Genomic DNA, 23,454 nt, shown 5'->3' with positions numbered 1-23,454 from the left:
ATATATATTAGCAAGTTGCGGTTGACTCTGAGCTGCAATTCTTATGGAATTTGTGCACGCTTGTACAAAATGATTATATTTGTGCAGACTTGTCATGCTTGCAGTTACGTACGTAGCCAGCTTTAGGCTACTCTATATTCGGCGTTTCGCGTCGTCGAGTGAGCAACTGACTGCTAATCAGTTTGCAAGCCGCATTGTTTACTGCACGCTTATCCTAGTGTGACGCTGCACTAATTACTGATTGTTTGGCGTGATCTCGGGCAAACAGGCGTCCGCAAACCAAAGGCTTTGATACACGAGGCTGGCGTGCGAGTTCAATAAATAACCTGTTAATTGCGTGTGCGTGCGTGCGTGTGTAATAAATAAACTGTTAATTGCGTGTCCATACACTTAGCGGGAGCCTTCTATGATTACTAGAATTACTAGAATTGAATTTTTTTATCGTATTGATCAATAACGGTATTAAAGTTTGAAAGTAATTTGGCTGCGAACACATTTATTTCCTTACTTTCCACGAAAAAAATTCAGTTCTGAGATTAATTCGTTAGAATGGAACTGAATACCTGACCAACCTTTGCTCTCCTACAATGTGTGGTCCCGAAATTCCCCCTGGTTTGAAGGTCCACTTAAAAAGCTTTTATTTAACTATTTTCCACGTAACAATTTTAGATTTAAATTAGATTCGGAAACGTTTATTGCTTGCATGTTCGTTCTGCACATGCCGTATGTCGTATATTTGATAGGTGGTCATACACGTTAGGCCAACGTTTTCCGGAAGAGCCACTTTACAGCTCAACTGGCGAATCACACCAGAATTTAGCAGTTACTACGCTAAATATAAAACAGTAAGAATAGTGTTTTGTTTCAGTCGCTGCCTTGTCGATGAGTGTTGCGACAAATGACGAGAACAAAGTTCACGGAACTGAAGAAGCCGATACAATCCAGGAAACTGAAAAAGTGTTTGAAGTTAACAATGGTGAATTAGAAAACCAATCATCTCAAAGCACTAGTAAAATTAACGTAAATATTAATAGATTCAATAATTGTGTAGACAAGTTAAATTATATTTTAACAAATCAGAAAATTGTTCCACAGAAATCACGAAAAGCTGATATGGCTTGTGACAGTCAGAATATTGCGTCTAAAGATTCCAGTTATCAGATAACAAGTCAGAACGAAACCCTTACTATAGAATACATTGTACCCGTCGCTAGTAGTAGTAGTAGTACTAGTCTGAATAATGTCATTAATATAGAACAATGTGTAAATTCATCACAAAATAGTTTGTGTACTGAGGAAAAATCGTTTACTTGTGACATTTGTCTAAAAATGTATAATAGAAAAAGTCTCTTCGTTAAACATATAAAGACTCATACTGAAGTAAAAAGGTTCGCTTGCGAGACTTGCCAATACAAATGTAATTATCCAAGTGACTTGACAAGGCATATGATGACTCACACTGGTACAAAGCCATTCTCGTGTACGTTATGCGATTATAAATGTATAAGAAATAGTGATCTAGTGATGCACTTGAGAACTCACACTGGTATAAAACCATTCTCGTGTACGTTATGCGATTATAAATGTATACGAAATAGTAATTTAGTGAGGCACATGAGATCTCACACTGCTAGAAAACCATTCTCGTGTACGTTATGCGAGTACAAATGCGCAAGAAAGAACCATCTAGTGAGGCACATGAGAACTCACACTGGTATATACCCTTTTTCGTTTAAGTTACGCAATTATAAATGTACAAGAAATGACTATTTAGCTAAGCATATGAGAAGTCACAGTGGTGAAGAACCACCATGTTCGTGAACCGCTCGCCTCACTCCATCACCGGAGAATGCAGGAGATACACTACAACAGACAGTGTGTTTTGTGTAGAGCGTGTCAAGTAGGATCTGTGTCTGTCATACCCGCTTTGAGAAACCTTGACGTTAGTACTAAATATTACAATTAACAAAAAACATTTTGTATAAAATACAATAAATATTAAATAATTATATCTCTCTCCGGTCGTTCCTTCATTGCTGAAGATTGTGGTCCTGGCAAACTGTCCTCGAATGGATTATCTATTTCCACCGGCTTCTGTCGGTGGCCATTTTAACAATGTTATAAAATCTACACCTGCTGGACTCCTTTAGCTGTTCGGACCAGCTAGTTGGTGATAAAAAATAATTATATAACGAGTTTTAAATTTGCGTTAAAATGTTTTCAAGTAGGTACCTGTGAGTTTTTTATTATTTATTTTACATACCCATTGAAATCAATGTACATACCCTAGGTGGGTATGTAAAATAAATAGATACAAAAAATTCAGTTCTAAGTTTAATTCTTTAGAACGGAACTAAATACCTGACCAACCTCTGCTGTCCTACAATGTCCCGAAATATCAGTTTGAAGGTCCACTTAAAAAGCTTTTATTTCACTACTTTCCATGTAACAATTTTAGATTTAAATTAGATTCGGAAACGTTTATTGCTTGCATGTTCGTTCTGCACATGCCGTATGTCGTATATTTGATAGGTGGTCATACACGTTAGGCCAAACGTTTTCCGGAAGAGCCACTTTACAGCTCAACTGGCGAATCACACTAGAATTTAGCAGTTACTACGCTAAATATAAAACAGTAAGAATAGTGTTTTGTTTCAGTCGCTGCCTTGTCGATGAGTGTTGCGACAAATGACGAGAACAAAGTTCACGCAACTGAAGAAGCCGATACAATCCAGGAAACTGAAAAAGTGTTTGAAGTTAACAATGGTGAATTAGAAAACCAATCGTCTCAAAGTACTAGTAAAATTAACGTAAACATTAATAGATTCAAGAATTGTGTAGTCAAGTTATATGATATTTTCACACATCAGAAAGTTGCTTCACAGAAAACACGAAAAGCTGATACGGCTTGTGACAGTCAGAATATTGCGTCTAAACGTTCCAGTTATCAGGCAACAAGTCAGAACGAAGCCCTTACGACTACTAGTTTGAATAATGTCATTAATATAGAACAATGTGTTACTGAGGAAAAAGCGTTCACTTGTGACATTTGTCGAAAAATGTATAATAGAAGAAGGGTCTTACTTAAACACATAAAGACTCACACTGAAGTAAAAAGATTCACTTGCAAGACTTGCCAATACAAATATAATTATAAAAGTGAATTGACAAGGCACATGATGACTCACACTGGTACAAAGCCATTCTCGTGTGCGTTATGCGAGTACAAATGTGCAAGAAAGATCCAACTAGTGAAGCACTTGAAAACTCACACTGGTATAAAACAATTCTCGTGTACGTTATGCGATTACAAATGTGTAAGAAATAGTGGTCTAGTGAGGCACTTTAGAACTCACGCTGGTATAAAGCCATTCTCGTGTAATTTATGTGATTACAAATGTGTATCAAATAGCTGTCTAGTGGAGCACATGGGAACTCACACTGGTATAAAGCCATTCTCGTGTACGTTATGCGAGTACAAATGTGCAAGAAAGAGCCATTTAGTGATGCACATGAGAACTCACTCTGGTATTAAACCTTTTTCGTGTAACTTATGCGATTATAAATGTGTACAAAATAGCCGTCTAGTGGAGCACATGCGAACTCACACTGGTATAAAGCCATTCTCGTGTAACTTATGCGATTATAAATGTATACAACGTATCCGTCTAGTGGAGCACATGCGAACTCACACTGGTATAAAACCATTCTCGTGTACGTTATGCGAGCACAAAAGTGTAACAAATAGTAATCTAGTGATGCATATGAGAACTCACAAAGGTGTAAAACCATTTTCGTGTACGTTATGCGACTACAAATGTACAAGAAAGAACCTTCTAGTGATACACATGACAACACACACTGGCGAAAAACCATATTCGTGCAATTTATGCAATTATAAGTGCACAAGAAATTATTATTTAGTTAAGCATATGAGAACTCACAGTGGTGAAGAACCGCCATGCTCGTGAACCGCTCGCCTCACTCCGTCACCGGAGAATGCAGGAGATACACGCTACAACAGACAGTGTGTTTTGTGTAGAGCGTATCAAGTAGGATCTGTGTATGTCATGTCACGCCGCGCTCGCTTTGAGAATCATTGACGTTAATTTTATAATACCTATTATTTATCAAGAAATAGTTTGGTATGTAGGTACCTACCTTATTCTGTAAAAATACAATAAAATATAAGTAAATTAATGAAATAATATGTTAAGTAATAAATTAACATTAAAATTGTTTTTAAGTATTTTTGAATTATTTTTATCCTACGTACCTACCTACCTACCTACAAACCTAAAATTAACTATTTATTATTATACCATAATGTCCACTGTCCTTACAGGGTAGTCCTAATGCGACAGTGCACTCTAATCTATCTTATACCTATTAACAATTATACTTAAAATTACTAGTTTCTAAATACAACAAATAATTACCTACTTAGTATTGTAAGTTGCACTGAGCGACTTTGAATTTGCAGGAGAACCAAGTTCACTGACATAGCCCAAACTATTAGCAAGCTGAAGTGGCAGTGGGCAGGTCATGCCTGTCGTAGAGGCGATGGCCGTTGGAGCCGGAAAGTCCTTGAGTGGAGACCGCGTTTAAGTAAGCGTAGTGTGGGACGCCCTCCAGCACGATCGACCGACGATATAAAGATGCTGGCGGGAAGTGGAAGGGTGAGGACCGGGTGTGGTGGCGCTCTTTAGGGAAGGCCTATGTCCAACAATGGATGTCCACAGGCTGATGATGATGTAAGTTGCACTTATAGAGAGAGAGTCAGCGCGTGCCAGACCCTCGTTATTTTATAAAAGCTGGAAGTTTCCTCCCCGATTCAGGGATTGATTGGAGATTGGAGGCCCTGGGCACATTAGGATAATGGGGCCCTTATATGATCTTGACAGAGTACCTACCCTACCTACTATTTTCTTGGTATAAACTCTAGATTCATTTTTATTTCTTTACATACCTATCGTTAAATAGATAGATACAGTTAAAAAACCAGTTACACGATAAGGGACAAAAAATAGGTTAGCTGCGTCTCTGTTTATCACATTAGTAACTTTGTGCTCTCTTTTTAGTTCGAATGAGAAAGCAAACGTTCCTGTATCTATCTTTATTACTCTATCTACGGCAAAGATGCATCTCTATGGTTGTATGTCAGCTTACTGTCAATAAAAAATGACGTTCATTAAATCAATATTGACATTGACAGTTGTGAATTTCGCTAGTGAAAATGACGTGGAGTTAAGGTTATGAATGTGTTTTAAATCGTATTTACTAATGTATTTAACCATATAAACTGTAAATACTTTAATAAAAGACGTATATAAGTGTACAGGCTTCAAGATGATAGAAATATCAGATACCCAGAGTAAGTATTTTATAAATTACAATGCAATTTATTTGTCGTATATCTTTTGGTTACATTAATTGATTAAAATCTTTATTTTATCCATGAAGAAGGACTTAATTTTAAAGCAGTTACGTTTAGTGCTCTCATATCGAGCTATCAGTGCTATTAGAAGCTTTGATTAGATTATTTTCTGGTAAACACAGCCTATTAATTTAGGCCTAAAGAATAGGTGCTAATTTAGGATGTAGGTATACATCTTTAGTATTTTCTTTACTAAAGAGTAGAAAGAAAGTGTCATCCTAGCATACTTCTCGTATTTAGAGCGTTTTGAACAAATATTAAATTCTATGAAACACACAAAGTACCTACAAAGTAATACATATATGAAATACCAATAACAATAGGTATGTGTATAGTAACCACTAAAGCACCTTTTCCTTCACCGGTAAAGCAAGTGATATTTAATTAATTAAAACGCACATAACTCCGAAAAGTTAGAGTTGAGTGCCAGGGATCGAACCCCCGACCTCCGATTAGAAGGTGGACATCCTAACCACTAGGCTATCACAGCTTCTCTATCTCTGATAGTAGGTAGGCCAAAATGTTCAAAGCTTTTAATAACTAGGACAAAATATGTTTTTCAGTCATCCCCAAATCAGATATTTTAATTGTAATTTTTTTGGGTTTTAGAAATCGGCGTAGGGCTGGCCGGCTTTGGTATGACATTCCTATTCCTTGGTGTGCTGCTGTTGTTTGATAAAGGACTATTGGCCATTGGGAATGTAAGTGCAATGACTTAAAGTGCAACAAGGCTTTCTTGGCGCGTGGCGAAAGTTGGAACTAATGTTGCTGTCAAGTGTCCCATTTGTTCTTGTTTGAATAGTATTAACCTGTCTAAGCCTTTGTTCTCCAACAGCGCCCCCCTGCCAATGTCACTCAAGTGCCAAGAGAGCCTTGATGTAGGTACTGTAGGCTGAAATCTATAGAGCACACTACTTTTGACTTCAGAGTTAAAGTCTTAAAATTGAGTATAGTCTCGTTTTAGCTCTTGTCTTAAGTCTAAGCCAAGTCATAGATATAGATGTCCCTTGGAGTCAACTAGTTTTTTTAGTTTTTATTATTCAGGTACAAATTAGCCCTTGACTGCAATCTCACCTGGTGGTAAGTGATGATGCAGTCTAAGATGGGAGCGTGTGAACCTGGAAGGGGTATGACAGTTTTCACAAACCCATGTCCCTTTGGTTTCTACACGTATTAGGGGTGTAATACTACATATGTATTAGGGGTTGAATTTTCAAAATTTCTTTCTTAGCGGATGTCTACGTCATAATAGCTATCTGCATGCCAAATTTCAGCCCGATCCGTCCAGTAGTTTGAGCTGTGCGTTGATAGATCAGTCAGTCAGTCACTGTTTCCTTTTATATGTTTAGATTGAAATCATTATAATTATCTCCATTCCAGATCCTCTTCATCAGTGGTCTCGCGTGCGTGATAGGGCTCCAGAGGACGTTCTTCTTCTTCTTCCAGCGACATAAGGTCAAAGCTTCTGCAGCGTTCTTCGGCGGCATCACTGTGGTGCTGCTCGGCTGGCCTATGATTGGCATGATTGCGGAGATATATGGGTTCCTACTGCTGTTCAGGTGAGCTATTGCTTTCTTCTATCTTGGTTTTTGTGATGCAACTAGATGGCGCTATTCAATCGATAACATTTCATGACGTAGTCCCGAACAAATGTACCGCCGATAGTACTCGCACTAACAGAGTTTTTTGCACAACAGTTTGCAGTTTCTGCTCAACATTTCTGATACGAACAGCTAGGTGTGGAATGCCCTTCCGGCGTCCGTATTTCCTGCCACATATGACTTGAATACCTTCAAGGCAAGAGTTAATAAAACATCTTCTAGCTAGGCAACTCCAACCTTGACTAGATTGCTCTGTTTCTCAGGTATGATTGTCATCAAGAGCAAGCCTATCTCACAATATAAAAAAACACTCTAGTCACCGAAAGAAGCGTAGAAACTTCACTTGTCCGAAGCCTGATTGTCATCATCATCATCATCATCATCAACCAATAGACGTCCACTGCTGGACATAGGTCTCTTGTAGGGACTTCCACACGCCACGGTCTTGCGCCGCCGCCATCCAACGGCTCCCTGCGACTCGTCAGATGTCCCATCCACTTAGTGGGGGTCTTCCAACGCTGCATCTTCCGGTACAACCGATCGGTTAGTTCTTACAACCGATAAACGTTGGGGGTCCAAGGTGCTGGAATGGCGATCTCGCAACGTTGGAAGGCCTGATTGTAATCTTTTTAAATATATTTTGGATTTGTTTCAGAGGGTTCCTGCCGGCCGCCATCAACTTCCTGAGAATGGTGCCAGTTCTGGGGACGCTTCTCCACCTGCCGATCATCAGAGGGGTAAGATACCTTTTTTGGTGTTTACGGAGTTACTTCGTTAATTTTTTTGTAGGGAGTCAAGAAGGCGCCCCGGGAAAACGCCAAGAGCGATTACCGAACGGGCACCCTCCCGCGATTCGGCCCATATAACCGAGAGGTTGGTGTGGCCATGGTGGTGGGTTGTCCCAGCCCCCCTGTCAATGTCATTTGTTAAATAATACTCCCGTAGAGGAAACAAGCATTATTTAATTCACACTTTAGCACATAGTGGATCAACACATTTATTAATTTTACATCTTCAACAGAGCTGTGTCTTCGAGACAGTAGAAATACACAATGGGCCCGAAGGCAAATTGTTCTCCCTATTAATACTCTTTTTGATTCTTAATAAATTGATTTTATTACATTCCCTTCCGCTTCAACCCAAACTATTTCATTACATATCCGTATCCTACACTTTAGAATTATAAGTCAAATTAAATCTAACTTTAACTTTTTACTACATTTCCGGTTTCCTGTCATTTAAATCAATTATAACAATTTAATCAAATTGAATCATTAATACAGTTTCATACATTTTTAATTCTAGTCAAATGAAGTACTTCAAGAAACGTTTAAGTAATTTCTAACACATTAAAGTGCCAAGAAAGCCTTGTCGCACTGTACCATTGGTTCGGAACGCCTTTTATAGTGAACAATCATGAAATAAATATAATCTTTGGTTTTTTTTTTCAGATCGTGGACAGGATAGCAGGCGACAACGGCCGAAATATGGTATGATAAGTTGCCATACGAAAAAACAAACAAAAGAGCATAGACTATAAACCTATAAACATTATGAAGTGTAATATAAATCTGTGGTAGTGTGGACGTGTTGTGTGCATGGTTTTATTAAGTTATTAAAAAAAATAAAGGACTCCTCAAATAGTTGATAAGTATTATTGTGTTATTACTCGATATTAATAACTGATAAATAATAATAAATGTAAATTTTTACTTGCGACTTAATTTTTAAACGAGAATTTTTTTATTTCTCTGTGGGTTTACATTATTTGTAAACATCCAGGGCCGTAATATAAATAAAAAAAAAAAACATTATTGTACGTACGCAAAAATGAATTTAATCAAGTTAATTCCTGTAAAACTAGTTTGATAAAGATGGGTGAAAATTTACTAACTTAGATCGAAAAAATCACTAATCTACCTACTTCAAAACGAAACGAAGTTAATTACTTCAGTTATTCCTACTTAGTAGCAGTCTAAGATGGAAGATCTAAGATAGATGGGCTAACTTGAAAGGGGTATGGCTGTTTCTGTTGTTAACCGATATCTCTGATCTGCTTTGCCAGTAGGGAGATAACTAGCCACAGCTGAAGCCTCCCACCAGACCAGACCAGAGACAATTTAGAAATAATAAATTCACAAATTGCCCACGCCGGGAACCGAACACGGGACCTCCCATATTTAAGACCACAGCACTCACCACTGTGCTAGGGGGTCATCAAAGTGGGAAGTAATCCGTTTTCTTTTTTAGGGTTCCGTACCTCAAAATAAAAAAAGGAACCCTTATAGGATCACTTTATTGTCTGTCTGTCTGTCTATCCGTCTGTCCGTCTGTCAAGATAACCTATAGGGTACTTCCCGTTGACCTAGAATCATGAAATTTGGTAGGTAGGTAGGTCTTATAGCACAAGTAAAGGAATAAATCCGAAAACCGTGAATTTGTGGTTGCATCACAAAAAAAAATTAAAATGTGTTCATGAACAAATAATAGTATTTTCAATTTCAAAGATAACTATACTAGGTTTTTTTTAGTGGCACAGTTCTTGCATTTCACGAAGGCGAGTGGCTCATGCTTGTGTTTATGTCGCATCGGTATAAGTAAGGTACAGTAAATGTGTGCGTTAGCGAGCGTTCGCTCGCGATTGATTGGTCCGACATGCACGCACATTTACGCAATGCCCGTGTATATGACGTAACCACAAGTAAAGTTCACTCGCCTTCGTGAATTGCAAGAACTGTATTTTTTTTAAACAGCACGTTTTTCTACAGGACCTTGCATGACGATTATGTCAATATGGAAGCAGCAAAAAATCGACTGACTACCCTACATTCCATGAAAATAACTGTACTAAACTCAAATTCAGTGTGCAAGTCACTACTAATCAATGTTATAAATGCGGAACCGTGTCTGTTGTTGGTTTGTCCTTCAATCAGGCCGCAGCGGAGCAACGAATCGATGGGATTTTTGCATGGCTATAGTTGAAGACCTGGAGAGTGACATAGGCTACTTTTTATTACGATTTTTTTTTCTTGTTGGTGAGTAACCTATCAACACACGAGCTGATGCCCGCGAGGAATTAGGTTTTTTAAAATCCCGGGGGATCTCTGATTTTCCGGGATAAAAAGTAGCCTATGTCCCTCTCCAGGTCTTTAACTATATCCATGCAAAAAATTGCGTCGATCCGTTGCGTTGCTCCGTTGCAACGTGATTGAAGGACAAACCAACAAACAAACACATACTTTCACATTTGTAATAGGGATAGTAATTACAGGTAGGATTGATTTTACTATTGCTAAATTAAATTGCTATCCTATTATTAAATGAAAAACTGTGATAGCCTAATGGTTAGGACGTCTGCCTTCTAATCGGAAGTCGGGGGTTCGATCCCGGGCACGCACCTCTAACTTTTCGGAGCTATGTGCGTTTCAAGTATTTAAATATCACTTGCTTTAACGGTGAAGGAAAACATCGTGAGGAAACCTGCATGCCTGAGAGTTCAAGGTGTGTGAAGTCTACCAATCCGCACATGGTCAGCGTGGTAGACCACGGCTAAAACCCTTCTCATCTGAGAGGAGACCCGCGGGGTGATTACGTATCTCGCGACAAGCGTAAATCTCGCAATCATTGCTGTCAAACGTCACACGTAACGGCGGCTAAAGAGAGACAGCAATAGCCACAAAGCAAAATAAGAGGAAGAAGAGAGACAGCAAATGAACTGTCGCATTGCTACTGCTGTCGCGTTGCTGTCACTACTGCAACGTTTTACGTAATCACACAATACACTGTAATGAGCGGGCGATGGGTTGATCATGATGATGATGAAATTAAATTTGGCCGTAAGACCTGTTAATTTGATTTAGAGTAATATAGGGTGCCAAACTTCTTGAATGCTCTGAACGTATTCCTTGCGGGGTGGGGCTAATTATATCGGCGCAAACAAGAAAGGAAGGCGCAGCGTTGGAAGACCCCCCCACTAGGTGGACGAACGACATCAGACGAGTCGCAGGGGGCTGCTGGATGGCGGCGGCGCAAGACCGTGGCGTGTGGCAGTCGCTATAAGAGACCTATGTTCAGCTGTGGACATCTATCGGTTGTTGATGATGAAACAGATCAGAGCCTCAATAGCTCAACCGGTAAAGGAGTGGACTGAAAACCGAAAGGTCGACGGTTCAAACCCCGCCCGTTGCACTATTGTCGTACCTACTCCTAGCACAAGCTTGACGCTTAGTTGGAGAGGAAAGGGGAATATTAGTCATTTAACATAAAAACAAGAACTTCAGAGCATTCAAGAAGTTTGGCGCCACTAAGTAGGTATAGTACGCGACAGGTAGAGATGGCAATCGGGGTATGAAGCGGGGGGGGATTCCCCGTACACCCGCACGGGTGTTCCCTCCCTGATTGCCATCTCGATCTGTCGCGGACTATGGGTACACTACATTACATTTCCAACAATCTCGTGGCGAGTTTTCGCATTTTGTTTTGCCTTTATGAATATGGTTATGTGAAATTAAACGAATTTATTTTTTTGTTTTATTATTTTTAACTTCTTTTATTTTCAGATCAATGTAAAATAGTCAAAGTCAATTATTGATCAAAATAATGACCATATCAGGTTTATTTTTTACTAGACGATCCCCGCGATGTCGTTCACGTGAATTTAAGTTTCTAAAATCCCCTGGGAACTTTTTGGTTTTCCGGGATAAAAAGTAGCCTATGTCCTTCCCTGGGATTGCAAGCTATCTCTATACCAAATTTTATAAAAATCGGTTAAACGAATAGGCCGTGAAAAGCTGTCTGCTAGCTTTTCGACAGACAGACAGACAAACTTTCGCATTTATAATATTAGTATGGGTTTTTATTGTAAAATAGGCTTTAGCTTGGCGACAATCATGCCTGAGAAACAAAACAATGACGAAGTCTAGGTAGGAGCGCGCTTTGCCTAAAAAATGCCTATTCACTCTTGCCGTGAAGCTATACAAGTTACACTTGGCACGTTTGGCAATACCGATTAAACACGTCTAAAAATCAAAATTTAAAAGAGGAAAGGTGACTGACTGACTACTGACTGATCTATCAACGCACAGCTCAAACTACTAAACAGGTCGGGCTGTTTGGCATGCAGATAGCTATTATGACGTAGACATCCTTCTATGGATAATTGAGTGTCAAATGATCTCGGTGGCTATCATTCAGTGTTAGACACTGAGTTAGCGAATCAGTGGGAAAGGTAATTGATAATACAGTCTAAGATTAACGCGGGCTAACTCTGAAGGTGTATAGCAGTTTTTTAAAGACCTTATCGGTTTCTACACGTCATCGTACCGTAACGCTAAATCGCTCGGCGGCAGTGCTTTTCTGGTAGGGTGGTAACAAGACATGGCCGAAGCTTCCCAAATAAATTCCTAAATCGCCCCTGTCGGGAATCGAATCCAAGACCTCCCACTTATAGACCACTGCGCCAGGGAGGTCGTCGTTACCGCCTTTTAGACCAATTGAGTGATTTGAGTATGGGTTGCTTGGAAGAGATATCTGTTAGTGATAAGGTCGCCCTTTGTTTTTACGTATATGCTGTATTTTTAGGGTTCCGTGCCTCAAAAGGAAAACGGAACCCTTATAGGATCACTTTGTTGTCTGTCTGTCCAGAAACCTACAGGGTACTTTCCGTTGACCTAGAATTATGAAATTTGACAGGTAGGTAGATCTTACAGCAGATATTAGAGGAAAAAATCTGAAAACCGTGAATTTGTGGTTATGTATCCATTTAGTATTTTTTATGTGATGTCACACAAAAAAATTGTGGTCTAAAACTAATAATTAGTATTTTCAATTTTCGAAGTAAGATATACCATATCAAGTGGGGTTTCATATGAAAGGGCTTCACCTGTGCATTCTAAAACAGATTTTTATTTATTTTTATGCATCATAGTTGTTGAATTATCGTGCAAAATGTCGAAAAAATTCGACTGTAGTACGGAACCCTCGTTGCGCGAGCCTGACTCGCACTTGGTCGGTTTTTTATTCTGTCATAGTATTAAGCAATAAAGATGATAAATAAATTAAATTAAATTAAATTGTTTTCAGCAGCCCTGATATATTCGAAAACAATGTGGGTCTCTGAATTAAGTACCTAAGTGAGCGTATATTTCAAGGTGAAGCGAAAATTACAGCAAACAAAATTAGTGATAATAAACTTCCTAGACGCGATCGGCGATAAGCAAATTAGATGCCAATTTGATCAATCTATATATATAAAAGGAGAAGGTGACTGACTGACTGAATGACTGACTGACTGATCTATCAACGCACAGTTCAAACTACTGGACGGATCGGGCTGAAATTTGGCATGCAGATAGCTATTATGACGTAGGCATCCGCTAAGAAAGGATTTTTGAAAATTCAACTCTTAAGGGGGTTAAATAGGGGTTTGAAATTTTGTAGTCCACGCGGACGAAGTCGCGAGCATAAGCTAGTCTTTATATAGAAAATTCAAAGTCCTGACTGACTTATATATCAACACACAGCCTAAACCGCTGGTCCTAGAGACATGAAATTTTGAGGGTGTATTATTTGTAAAGAGTAGGTATCCAATAAGAAAGGATTTTTCGAAATTACACCCCTAAGTGGGTTAAATAGGGGATGAAAGTTTGTATGAAAGTCCGTCATTTTTCAAGTTATTTGCATGAAAATTGGTATTTGGGTTTTAGGTCACAACTGAAGAAATACGTGTTCCAGGATTTTTGGAAATTCACCACCCCCCCCTCCTCGATTTTCTAAAGTCCACCCGAGCGAAGCCGGGGCGGGTCAGCTAGTCTGATATAATATTACTACAAAAATTATACAGTAGCCGGCAAGAAATATTGTACATCGACCTTTAGAATGAGATTTCTCTGCCACTCATACCTATGCGACGTTTTGTCGGTCTCAACGACAAAGACAACGCTCTACGAAACCGCTATCGCTTTCTAAAGGTCGATGTACAATGTTTTCTATTAGTAAATAAATAGTAAAAGTCACGATTGAAATTTTGTCAAGAATTTTGTATAGATCTAGGTATAAGTCCCGCAAATTGCTATTGCGCTGGAACTATATCTCATTAACATCGAAATGACGTAATTTTGACGTCATTTGACGTATATTTAAGTAAAAATATATGTATTTAATGGATGTTAGAGGTCAGTAAATTACAGGAACTGAACTTAAACACTTATTTAATTAATTAAAAACTGGAGACAATTCCGGGACACGTCACACCAAACCAACAATAATATGAAGAGAGTGTCCTGTTGTAGAAAAATAGCCAATAAAGTTCTTGCGCTATTGCTCGCACTATTATTGCAGGCGAATGTCTTGAACATGCCCCCGGGCGTTGAAGGCTGCACCTTCAACCACCTTGATTGACTTCACAAATTGGTAACGGGCAAATGCGGGAAAACGATCTTCTCACAGTTCCGCTTGCAGTTTTTACGTCAGCCACTCGTGCAACTTGATCGGGGCCAGGAAAAAGAGCCACAGTTCTTCCCAGTTTCCACTTTAAGGGAGGTAGATTATCCTCCTTTAGAAGGACCAACGAGTTGAGTTCCAATGTATGGTATGGTGTCTGCCATTTAGTACGTTTCTGGAGTTCAGAAACGTACTCCTTGCTCCATCGCGCCCAGAAATGCTGCCGGAGTTGCTCAACTCTTTTGTATCTGGTCACATGTGTGTCCGCTTTGCGTCCTTGGTAATCTTCAGTCGGAATAGCTGTGAGCGGACGCCCAATTAAAAAATGGCCAGGGGTCAGTGGGGTCAAGTCGTCTGGATGCGAAGATAAAGGAGTGAGTGGTCGCGAATTTAAAATTGCCTCAATTTGTGTTAAAGTCGTATACAATTCTTCGTAAGTTAAATGACTGTTGCCTAGCACTCGCAATAAATGAAATTTGGTGGATTTTACCCCCGCCTCCCAAACACCGCCGAAATGAGGAGAATACGCCGGAATAAAGTGAAAATTAATTCCTTCATTTGAAAGCTCACTGGACAGTGAGTCAGAATTTTGTTGCAAAAACTTGGTTAGATCATTGTACGCTCCAACAAATGAAGTTCCGTTGTCAGAATATAGATGGCGTGGTTTTCCGCGACGAGCCACAAGTCTACGTAGAGCTAGGATGTAGCTATTACTTGTCAAGTCACCTACCAATTCCAAATGAATAGCCTTGGTAGTGAAACATATAAAAATGGCGATGTACACTTTCACAATACGACAACCACGTCCTTGACGACTTGCGGAAGATATAGGACCCGCATAGTCAACGCCAACGGTTTCAAAAGGGGAACCACCTGGAGTAAGTCGCCGCCGCGGCAAATCACCCATAATAGGAGCGACAACACTTCCTTTCATTCGTGTGCATCGAATGCAACGACGATAAGTAGCCTTTGCCAAATTACGGCCACCGATTGGCCAGTAAACTTCTCTGATTGAAGCCAACAATAATTGCGGCCCAGCGTGCATGAGTTTCGTATGTTCGTATTTAAATAATAGTTGAGTGAATCGATGAGTGGACTGTAAAATTAAAGGATGTTTTTTATCATACGAAAATTCTGAGTTGCTGATACGACCGCCAACCCGCATTAAATTATTCTCATCTAGAAACACGTTAAATTTTAATAAAGCACTCTTCGCAGGCAAGTTTTTCTTATGCAATAAAATATCATACTCGGCAAAGGATTCTTTCTGAGACGTGCGAATAATGACGTTTAATGAATTATTTAATTCAGTTTCAGTGAGAAAATTGGTTGTAGCACGTCGTCCTTTACATGCTTCAACAAAACGTAGCACATACGCAATTGCACGTCTAAGCCTGTTAAAATTTGAAAAACGGTCAAAATTAATAAATTCAGTTGAATTTTCCGTTTTAACTAAACACGACAACTCAGTACGCGTTTCAGGTAGCGAATCGGAATGTACTGACGTAGAAGGCCAATTACTGCTAGGTTCCTTCAAAAAACTTGGTCCTGACCACCACATATCGAGAGACCGAATAGTGTCAACACTGACTCCACGTGACACATAATCCGCTGGGTTTTGCTTAGTAGGAACGTGTCGCCATGCGCAATCACCGGTCTTTTCTAAAATATCGCCAACGCGATTGCGAACAAATGTATGTAGCTTACTCGGCAACATCTTAAGCCAACCTAATACAATAGTGGAGTCGGTCCAAAAAACAGTACACGCTGCATTAACTCTAAGTGAGCTAGTAACTTTTTCATACAGCTTCGCTGCAACCTGAGCACCACAAAGCTCAAGCCTAGGGATAGTTGTGGCTTTAATGGGTGCCACCCTACTCTTAGCAAGTAATAACCGCACTAAGATTCTGCCACTACTATCAATGCTACGGACGTAGAGACACGCCCCGTAAGCCCTTTCCGACGCATCGGAAAATGCATGAATCTCTACTCGCACGAACAAATCTATTAATACGCGACGTGGTACTTGTAGATTTGCCAAAACATGCAGATTTTTAATTACTTCCCACCAAGCCTCTTGAATCTCCGGCGTCAATGGGTCATCCCACGATAAGTTTTGTAACCATAAGCTTTGCAATATAATTTTTAATTTAATAACGACCGGAGAGACCAGACCTAATGGATCGAATATCTGTGAAATTACAGAAAGCACATCACGTTTTGAGCTTCCCTTTACTGTGATCGAAGTACCGATCGGAAAATGCAACTCATCAGATTCAGGTTGCCATCCTAAACCTAAAGTTTTGCTTGGCTCGTTACCCCCTACATTTAAATCATGCGTGGACTCAGTGGACTCTGAAACTAACTGAGGCTCATTAGACTTCCACTTTCTCAGTGGCAAGCGAGCAGAGGCGAGGGTAGCCGTTACTTCACTACGAATGTTACGCACTACGTTTAAATCATCCCCGCCACTCAACAGATCGTCAACGTAAAAATCGTGAAGGATGATTTCAGCGATCTGATTGTCCTTACATTCAAGTCCTAGCTGCTTAAGGCATCTGGTAGCAAGGAAAGGTGCACTTGCTGTACCATACGTTACGGTATTTAATTCAAATGCCTTAAGTGGTTGATTAGGGTTGTCACGCCATATTATACGCTGTAAATACCTATCATCAGGATGCACAAGTATCTGCCGATACATTTTCTCCACGTCGGCTAAAATAACGTACTTGTGTTGCCTAAACCTCAGAAGAATGGACAACAAATCGTCTTGCACTGTCGGACCTACCATCTGAATACTGTTTAGACTAATATTAGTGCTAGTGGTAGAGGAACTTGCATTGAACACGGCCCTTAATTTAGTAGTCACACTGTTCTCACGCAACACGCCATGATGTGGGATAAAATGTGCATTACTATCCGAATTAAGTTCACATTCTGACATGTGACCTAAAGACTGATATTCGGACATAAACTCGCGGTACATTTCATAGAGTTTTGGTTGTTTAAGAAGCCTGCGTTCTAAAGACAAGAAACACTGTTTGGCTTGATGTAAAGAATCGCCTAAAACACTAGGATTTTCCTTTAATGGGATTCTCACGCAAAAACGACCGTCCTCTAAGCGAGTAGTATTTTCCATAAAATGCTCCTCACATAATTTCTGTTCCGGTGAATAACTAGATGAACTGGAAATATTTACTTCTTCTAAATTCCAAAAACGTGCGAGTTGACTCTGAATATCTTGATTTAGTATATCAGTGGTAGGGTAAGTGTTAACGTAATTACATTGTATATGGTTAGGCAGATGTGATGTGGAAAATCTGTTATTCATCGGGCCAGAAATTATCCACCCTAACCTAGTCTCGCAAAGGGTAGGCTTATTATTACCTAAATTAATTCTTTGCGATCCTACAATGTCCCAAAAAATATCAGCACCTAATATTAAATCCACTGACGCCGGTGTGTGAAAATGAGGATCCGCTAAACAAACGTCAGTAGGTATATTAAGGTTTGAAATGTCGAGTGAACGACACGGCACGTTATCTGTTAACGACGGCAAAACAAAACAATTTAAATTAGTCATAAATGTATCATTTAATGACTTCAAACGCAAGCGACATATTTTATCAATATGCGTAGACGCATTATTAATACCCAGTACAGATTGATCGATATGATTATAAGGCAGATTTAACTGACGAAACATTTTTTCTGACAGTAGGCTGGAAGTGCTACCAGAATCCAAAACAGCGCGTCCGATATGTTCGCGATTGTTTGAATCATATAACTTAACTAGCGCAGTCGATAATATAACGTCCCCGCGGCGACTGTTTACTTCAAGACTCGCGGACGACACGCTCGCTGATAACGCTAAGTTATTTGGATTTGTGGTGGAGGGAGTCGCGCTGACACTTTCAGGGCTCTCGCTATGCACAACCGGCTTCTGCTTATCTGTAACATGGACTAAAACTGAGTGTTTTCTTTTACAAATTTTACACCCATTTTTTTTACAATTATTTGAAAAATGGGATTTAGAAAAACAATTAAAACATACCTTAAAGGTAGGTAATAACTGCAGGCGCTCTTCATTACTCAACGCTAAAAATTGAGGGCAAGTACTTAATTTATGCACGGCGCTGCATTTGGGACAAAAGTCCTTTGAACTTAAATTATTATTAGTTTGTGTGGTCACCATAGCCTTTAGTTTTGACTGTTTATTATTTGAGTTGTTGTGGGGTGTCTGACGCGAACATTCTATTGTATCAAGTATATTAGTACGCATCCTAACGAAATCGAGGAAGTCCTGTAGCTCTATGCGTTTTTTGCTGTCTAAGCGGCCTTTATACTCCTCCCATTCACGATAAGTTGTACTGTCCAACTTATGAGTGATAATGTAAATGAGAAGGGTGCTCCATTCCTTAATCGGTTCACCTAAGATCTCTAAAGCACGGAGATTTTTATTAAATTGGTCGAGAATGTGCTTCAAATTAGAAGCAGATTCCCGTGTGACCGGTTCGATATTAAATAAAGCAGCAACATGGTTTTGTATTAACAAACGTTTATTATCAAACCGATCACACATGAGTTTCCATGCTACATTATAGTTGCTAGACGAAAACTCGATGGATGATATTACCACAGCGGCAGACCCCTCCAATGATGTTCTTAAATAATGGAATTTATTGACGTCATCTATGTCGTCATTATTATGAATTAGACTGGTAAAAGTATCTCTAAACTCCAGCCAATTGTTATATGCACCACTAAACTTAGGAAGTTGGATGGTAGGCAACTTGACAGGGTTCAGTCTACTACAGCGTGAACCATCATCGCTAGGAAGTGGCACTTGTGACTTTTTATAATTTGCTAGCATCTCCTGTCCGTGGCTTAAGGCCTTGTAATATCTACATTCAAACTCTTCACGTTCTGCCAACTGCAGGTCAACATTATCCGAGATACACTCTAACCGAGTTTGAGTTTCATCGTATTGAGAGTACAATAAATCTAACTTGTTTATGCGTAATTCCAACTCACTGATATCCTTTGCAGATGGTGACACGGTGCTATTCTCCAATGACTTCAAATAACCAGAAAAAATTGTAATCCGACCTTTATAACTGCTCCGTTTTTTCGTTAACTCATTAATTTCGGCCATTCTTGGGAGACGGGTGCAAACCTGGAATTTTATACAATAATAATGTAATAACTATATAAACAATTTATATTTTTACACAGTTAGATACCTAAAACAACAATTATTGATACAATAGTTTAATGTCAAAGTTTGTAAAAATCTCAAAGTTAGGTTTGTAAAATTAGACAATGTTACAATGTGAAATCTATATCTATTTGATTATTAACATGCTACTAAACCTTAAATGTTAAAATATATTTAATCTAGGCACATACTATCACAATTTAACAGTTTTTTAAGATTAACTTTGACTAAAATTTACACATTGTCAAATCCATAACCTATGACCAATTGACCACCACACATGACCTGGAATTTCTGGTACAATCCGGTTCGAAGGACCAATGTATTTAATGGATGTTAGAGGTCAGTAAATTACAGGAACTGAACTTAAACACTTATTTAATTAATTAAAAACTGGAGACAATTCCGGGACACGTCACACCAAACCAACAATAATATGAAGAGAGTGTCCTGTTGTAGAAAAATAGCCAATAAAGTTCTTGCGCTATTGCTCGCACTATTATTGCAGGCGAATGTCTTGAACAATATACCATCAGCTCAAACTTCAGTCTATAGTGCTGACGTCACTAAAATGGCGGCCACGCGCATTAGCAATTTGCGGGACTTATATGTGTCTGTGTTTTCCAGCTTTCCATATAAATCGTTTTAAAATAACACGAGACTTAGATTATCTAGACTATGGGTCTGTGCTACAGCCCCGGTGCTACGGCCTGGTGCTACGGGTCTGTGCTACGGCCCTGGTGCTATGGGTCTGTGCTACGGCCTGTACCCGTAGTACAAGATTTTACGTCTCACCAAACCAAACCAAATTCGAGAGTCGAAATACTTCCGCGTTACAGTAAAATGGACCTAAACAGCCTTGAATTGAAGTCAAATATTCAATGCCACTGATTTTAATTTCGCAATGTTTCCGCTTGGAGCGCTGGCTGTAGAAGTGTAGACAAACTTGAGCTTTAAAACAAGGCATTTAAGATCCAGTTTACTGTAACGCGAAGTATTTCGACTCTCGAATTTGGTTTGGTTTGGTGAGACGTAAAATCTTGTACTACGGGTACTGGTGGAACGTGTCTGTGCTACGGCCCTGGGTGCTATGGGTCTGTGCTACGCCTCTGATGCTACGGTTCTAGCCTGTGCTACGGTTCCGCTGCTACAGCTCCGTGCTATGGCACCGTGTTACGGGCCTCTGCTTAATGGTTTCTGTTACGGGGCCCAATTTTAAATTCCATGGAGTTGTGCTGTCAGAAAATATAACTTTTTGGATAGTAAAGAATTCCTATCTCTATAGGAGGAGTTTCCACAAAGTAGTGTAATACTTACATTGCGTATGTATCGCATAGTTATTTACATATTGCAATACTTTGTTTTTTTTTTTAAAGAGCAACTGCTGAGTTTTTTGCCGGCTCTTCTCAGTAGAATCTACTTCCCGAACAGGTGTTAGAGTCTTGACATATAACTATCATAAGTGGCACATGCTGTCCTACATACCGAACCCATATTTTAAATGCAAAACTTTGTTTGTTTGGTGGTTAATTGGTTTGTCCTTCAATCACGTCGCAACGGAGCAACGAATCGGCATGATTTTTTACTTGGGTATAGGTCAAGAGTGACAGGCTTTTTCTCACGTTCCCACGGGATTTTAAATACCGAAATCCACGCGGACTAAGTCGCGGAAATCAGCTAGTGAAAGAAATAAATTGATTCATTCATATGATTTCATTTCAAGTGCATTTACCAATCTGTCACTCGCGCATCGATATATTTCAGAGGGCAGCACCAAGCAAGAACCTTATTATGTCAGTACTCAGTGTACGCCCGTGCCCGGGCTAGACCGGACGTGTCTCAGGGGTCTAGTCGATCCTCCCAAAAAAACCACGAAATCGTACTAATAATCCCACGCGAACACCGAAATACACTCCAAGATGGTACACCATGAATAAAAAATGTAGAAAAATAGCCAAAATAACATCATAAATGGTAACCAAAGTGTTCAAATCGTTCCACAAATCCCGGACTATCGTTTACCAGGATAAGAGTGAGACGGCGCTTAGCAAAAAGGATAGCCTTATCGTTTGTGTAATAATTAAAATTTGTAATTGAAAGTCTGTGTGTCAGTGTGTCTCGAATTCGCGTTCGATTTTCAAAATCGTTCCATAGACTACAGTGATTTGTGAAATTAAACTTCGAAATGAATGAAAAACTTGTTGTGTTTTAAAAGATTGTGCATTTATTGATGTTTTTATAATACTGTGAGTATTAATGCAGAATTAATTTAAATCCTTAATTATTATTTATTGATTACCTAGCAATTAACTCGTAAAAATGTTACTTGTTAGCTATTTACATATTGTTTGTTTTTTAATTCGCTGCATTTTACTATTAAGTAATTTATTAGTGTTTTTAATTTGCTACACTTGTTTTTTTGTTAACTTAATTTTTTATTTAAGTAGGTAAGTACCTTCAGCTGTTGACCTTTGAAAGCCTTTCTTTTGTTTGCTTACCTTTTATTTTGACAATCAACTATTTTAAAAATTAGGAAAAATAATAAAACTGATATAAAACTAATAAAATAAAATAAAAAAATGAAATAAATTTTAAAATTGAAAAATTATTTTCAGTTTTATAATTTTTCCTAATTTTTTTAACTCCTTATTTTATTTGCTAGAACTGTTTGCTTTTGCTATGTGTCTTTTTAGACTACCTAGTACCTACCTACAGGCCTTTTATAGCTATAGATCTCTAGATAGTCTGTGGCTTCTTTTAAACTTTAACCATTTAATCATGTTTTTGAATTTATTTTTGTAACCTTTTTATAATTTTGTGTGAATAAATATTTGTTTTTAATCCTTGTGTTTGTTTATTTTGTTGTTTTACTAACTTTATTCCTATTATAATATTATGCACGCTTATAACATAGTGACTTAAGTCGAAAAATTTTTTTGATAGAAAATATTACAATAAAACCTTAAGCTAGCCTTATCTAATTACTATATGAATCATGCCCGCTTGGAATGGTGCCAAGAATACTGGCTGCATTTCCGCGCTGGACAGCCAGGCTGATCCGTTGCGCAAAAAAAGAGACAGCCCTTCTGTCACTAGACAAGGCTACCTATTAATCGCGGTGAAAAAAATATTTTTTGACAAATCGCAAAAGCTTTTGCAATTAGGACTTCGCTATTTACTTTTACATTTAAAATGTCACAAGATGTTAGTTGTACAGATTGCGCACAACAAGAAGTGCAACACGAAACGTATGACTGCGTATTGTACACAAACTGATCAAGTGCGAGTCACACTCGCACACGAAGGGTTCCTCGCGGCAGTTTTGAATTTATTCGTAGGTATTTGTTGTTATAGCGGCAATAGAAATATTCATTATGTGAAAATTTCAGGTCTCTACCTATTATGGTTCACGAGATACAGCCCACTGACAGACGGACGGACAGCGGAATCTTAGTAATAGGGTCCCGTTGGCGCCCTTCGGGTACGGACCCCTGAAAACAAATCTTATCTAGACTCGATTTGAATTAGGTAACTATCCTACCTAATTCAAATGAGCGTGATAAGTCATTTTATCAAGTCACGTAATTTTAACCCTATAGGTCAATAGACAATGTCATATTGAAAGTACGGTTCACCTTTAAAATCGTACTTTTGACATGAAGTTAAAATGGCGTAAGTCTTTTTTTACGCATTATTCTTCTTGAACTGCCGTTTCCTACTGGAGGTTGGCAACCATAGGGCTATCTGCACCTTGGACA

General features: G+C 38.9%; 4 protein-coding genes across 5 annotated transcripts in view; 3 read left to right on the top strand and 1 right to left on the bottom strand.

The window, feature by feature from the left end:
- Positions 1-80: 80 nt before the first annotated feature.
- LOC138404244 (gastrula zinc finger protein XlCGF57.1-like) lies at positions 81-4,249 on the top strand. Of its 2 annotated transcripts, none has more exons than XM_069507773.1 (2): positions 81-976; positions 2,659-4,249. In XM_069507773.1, exons 1-2 carry the CDS (start codon positions 883-885, stop codon positions 3,969-3,971), a joined length of 1,407 nt encoding a protein of 468 aa, XP_069363874.1. In that variant the 5' UTR covers positions 81-882; the 3' UTR covers positions 3,972-4,249. The 2 variants fall into 2 exon arrangements, with proteins under 2 accessions (XP_069363874.1, XP_069363875.1); XM_069507774.1 differs by having other exon boundaries at positions 879-1,020.
- Positions 4,250-5,202: 953 nt separating this feature from the next.
- Positions 5,203-10,056, top strand: LOC117994498 (vesicle transport protein GOT1B). The gene is made up of 6 exons (XM_034982427.2): positions 5,203-5,374; positions 6,047-6,138; positions 6,818-6,996; positions 7,694-7,775; positions 8,490-8,528; positions 9,807-10,056. The coding sequence occupies exons 1-6, from the start codon at positions 5,350-5,352 to the stop codon at positions 9,816-9,818; spliced, it is 429 nt and encodes a 142-aa protein (XP_034838318.1). The 5' UTR covers positions 5,203-5,349; the 3' UTR covers positions 9,819-10,056.
- Positions 10,057-15,780: 5,724 nt separating this feature from the next.
- On the bottom strand, positions 15,781-19,804 carry LOC138404145 (uncharacterized). The gene is made up of 3 exons (XM_069507390.1): positions 19,513-19,804; positions 16,000-18,429; positions 15,781-15,872 (listed from the first exon to the last, which is right to left on the bottom strand). The coding sequence occupies exons 1-3, from the start codon at positions 19,631-19,633 to the stop codon at positions 15,781-15,783; spliced, it is 2,643 nt and encodes an 880-aa protein (XP_069363491.1). The 5' UTR covers positions 19,634-19,804.
- A 1,395-nt stretch (positions 19,805-21,199) lies between these two features.
- LOC117994495 (A-type potassium channel modulatory protein KCNIP1) overlaps positions 21,200-23,454 on the top strand; it is a 72,676-nt gene continuing 70,421 nt past the window's right edge. Inside the window, exon 1 of the mRNA XM_034982424.2 lies at positions 21,200-21,942. The gene's annotated coding sequence lies outside the window, so the exon portion shown is untranslated. The remainder of the gene's footprint in view (positions 21,943-23,454) is intronic.

This window comes from Maniola hyperantus, chromosome 26, assembly GCF_902806685.2.
Source record: "Maniola hyperantus chromosome 26, iAphHyp1.2, whole genome shotgun sequence".
Classification (NCBI taxonomy): domain Eukaryota; kingdom Metazoa; phylum Arthropoda; class Insecta; order Lepidoptera; family Nymphalidae; genus Maniola; species Maniola hyperantus.
This window is presented reverse-complemented; position numbering and strand designations above follow the sequence as displayed.

Excerpts from the sequence above, each read along its gene's own strand:
- LOC138404145 (XM_069507390.1), bottom strand. The coding sequence starts at position 19,633 with ATGGCCGAAATTAATGAGTTAACGAAAAAACGGAGCAGTTATAAAGGT. Across the intron at positions 18,430-19,512 it reads ACCATCTGCAAAGGATATCA|ATAAGCAGAAGCCGGTTGTG; the intron begins GTGAGTTGGAAT and ends TCCATGTTACAG. Across the intron at positions 15,873-15,999 it reads TTTTTTGAAGGAACCTAGCA|GCTTAGACGTGCAATTGCGT; the intron begins GTAATTGGCCTT and ends AAATTTTAACAG.
- LOC138404244 (XM_069507773.1), top strand. The coding sequence starts at position 883 with ATGAGTGTTGCGACAAATGACGAGAACAAAGTTCACGGAACTGAAGAA. Across the intron at positions 977-2,658 it reads AGTGTTTGAAGTTAACAATG|TCGCTGCCTTGTCGATGAGT; the intron begins GTGAATTAGAAA and ends GTTTTGTTTCAG.
- LOC117994498 (XM_034982427.2), top strand. The coding sequence starts at position 5,350 with ATGATAGAAATATCAGATACCCAGA. Across the intron at positions 6,139-6,817 it reads GACTATTGGCCATTGGGAAT|ATCCTCTTCATCAGTGGTCT; the intron begins GTAAGTGCAATG and ends TCTCCATTCCAG. Across the intron at positions 6,997-7,693 it reads GGGTTCCTACTGCTGTTCAG|AGGGTTCCTGCCGGCCGCCA; the intron begins GTGAGCTATTGC and ends GATTTGTTTCAG.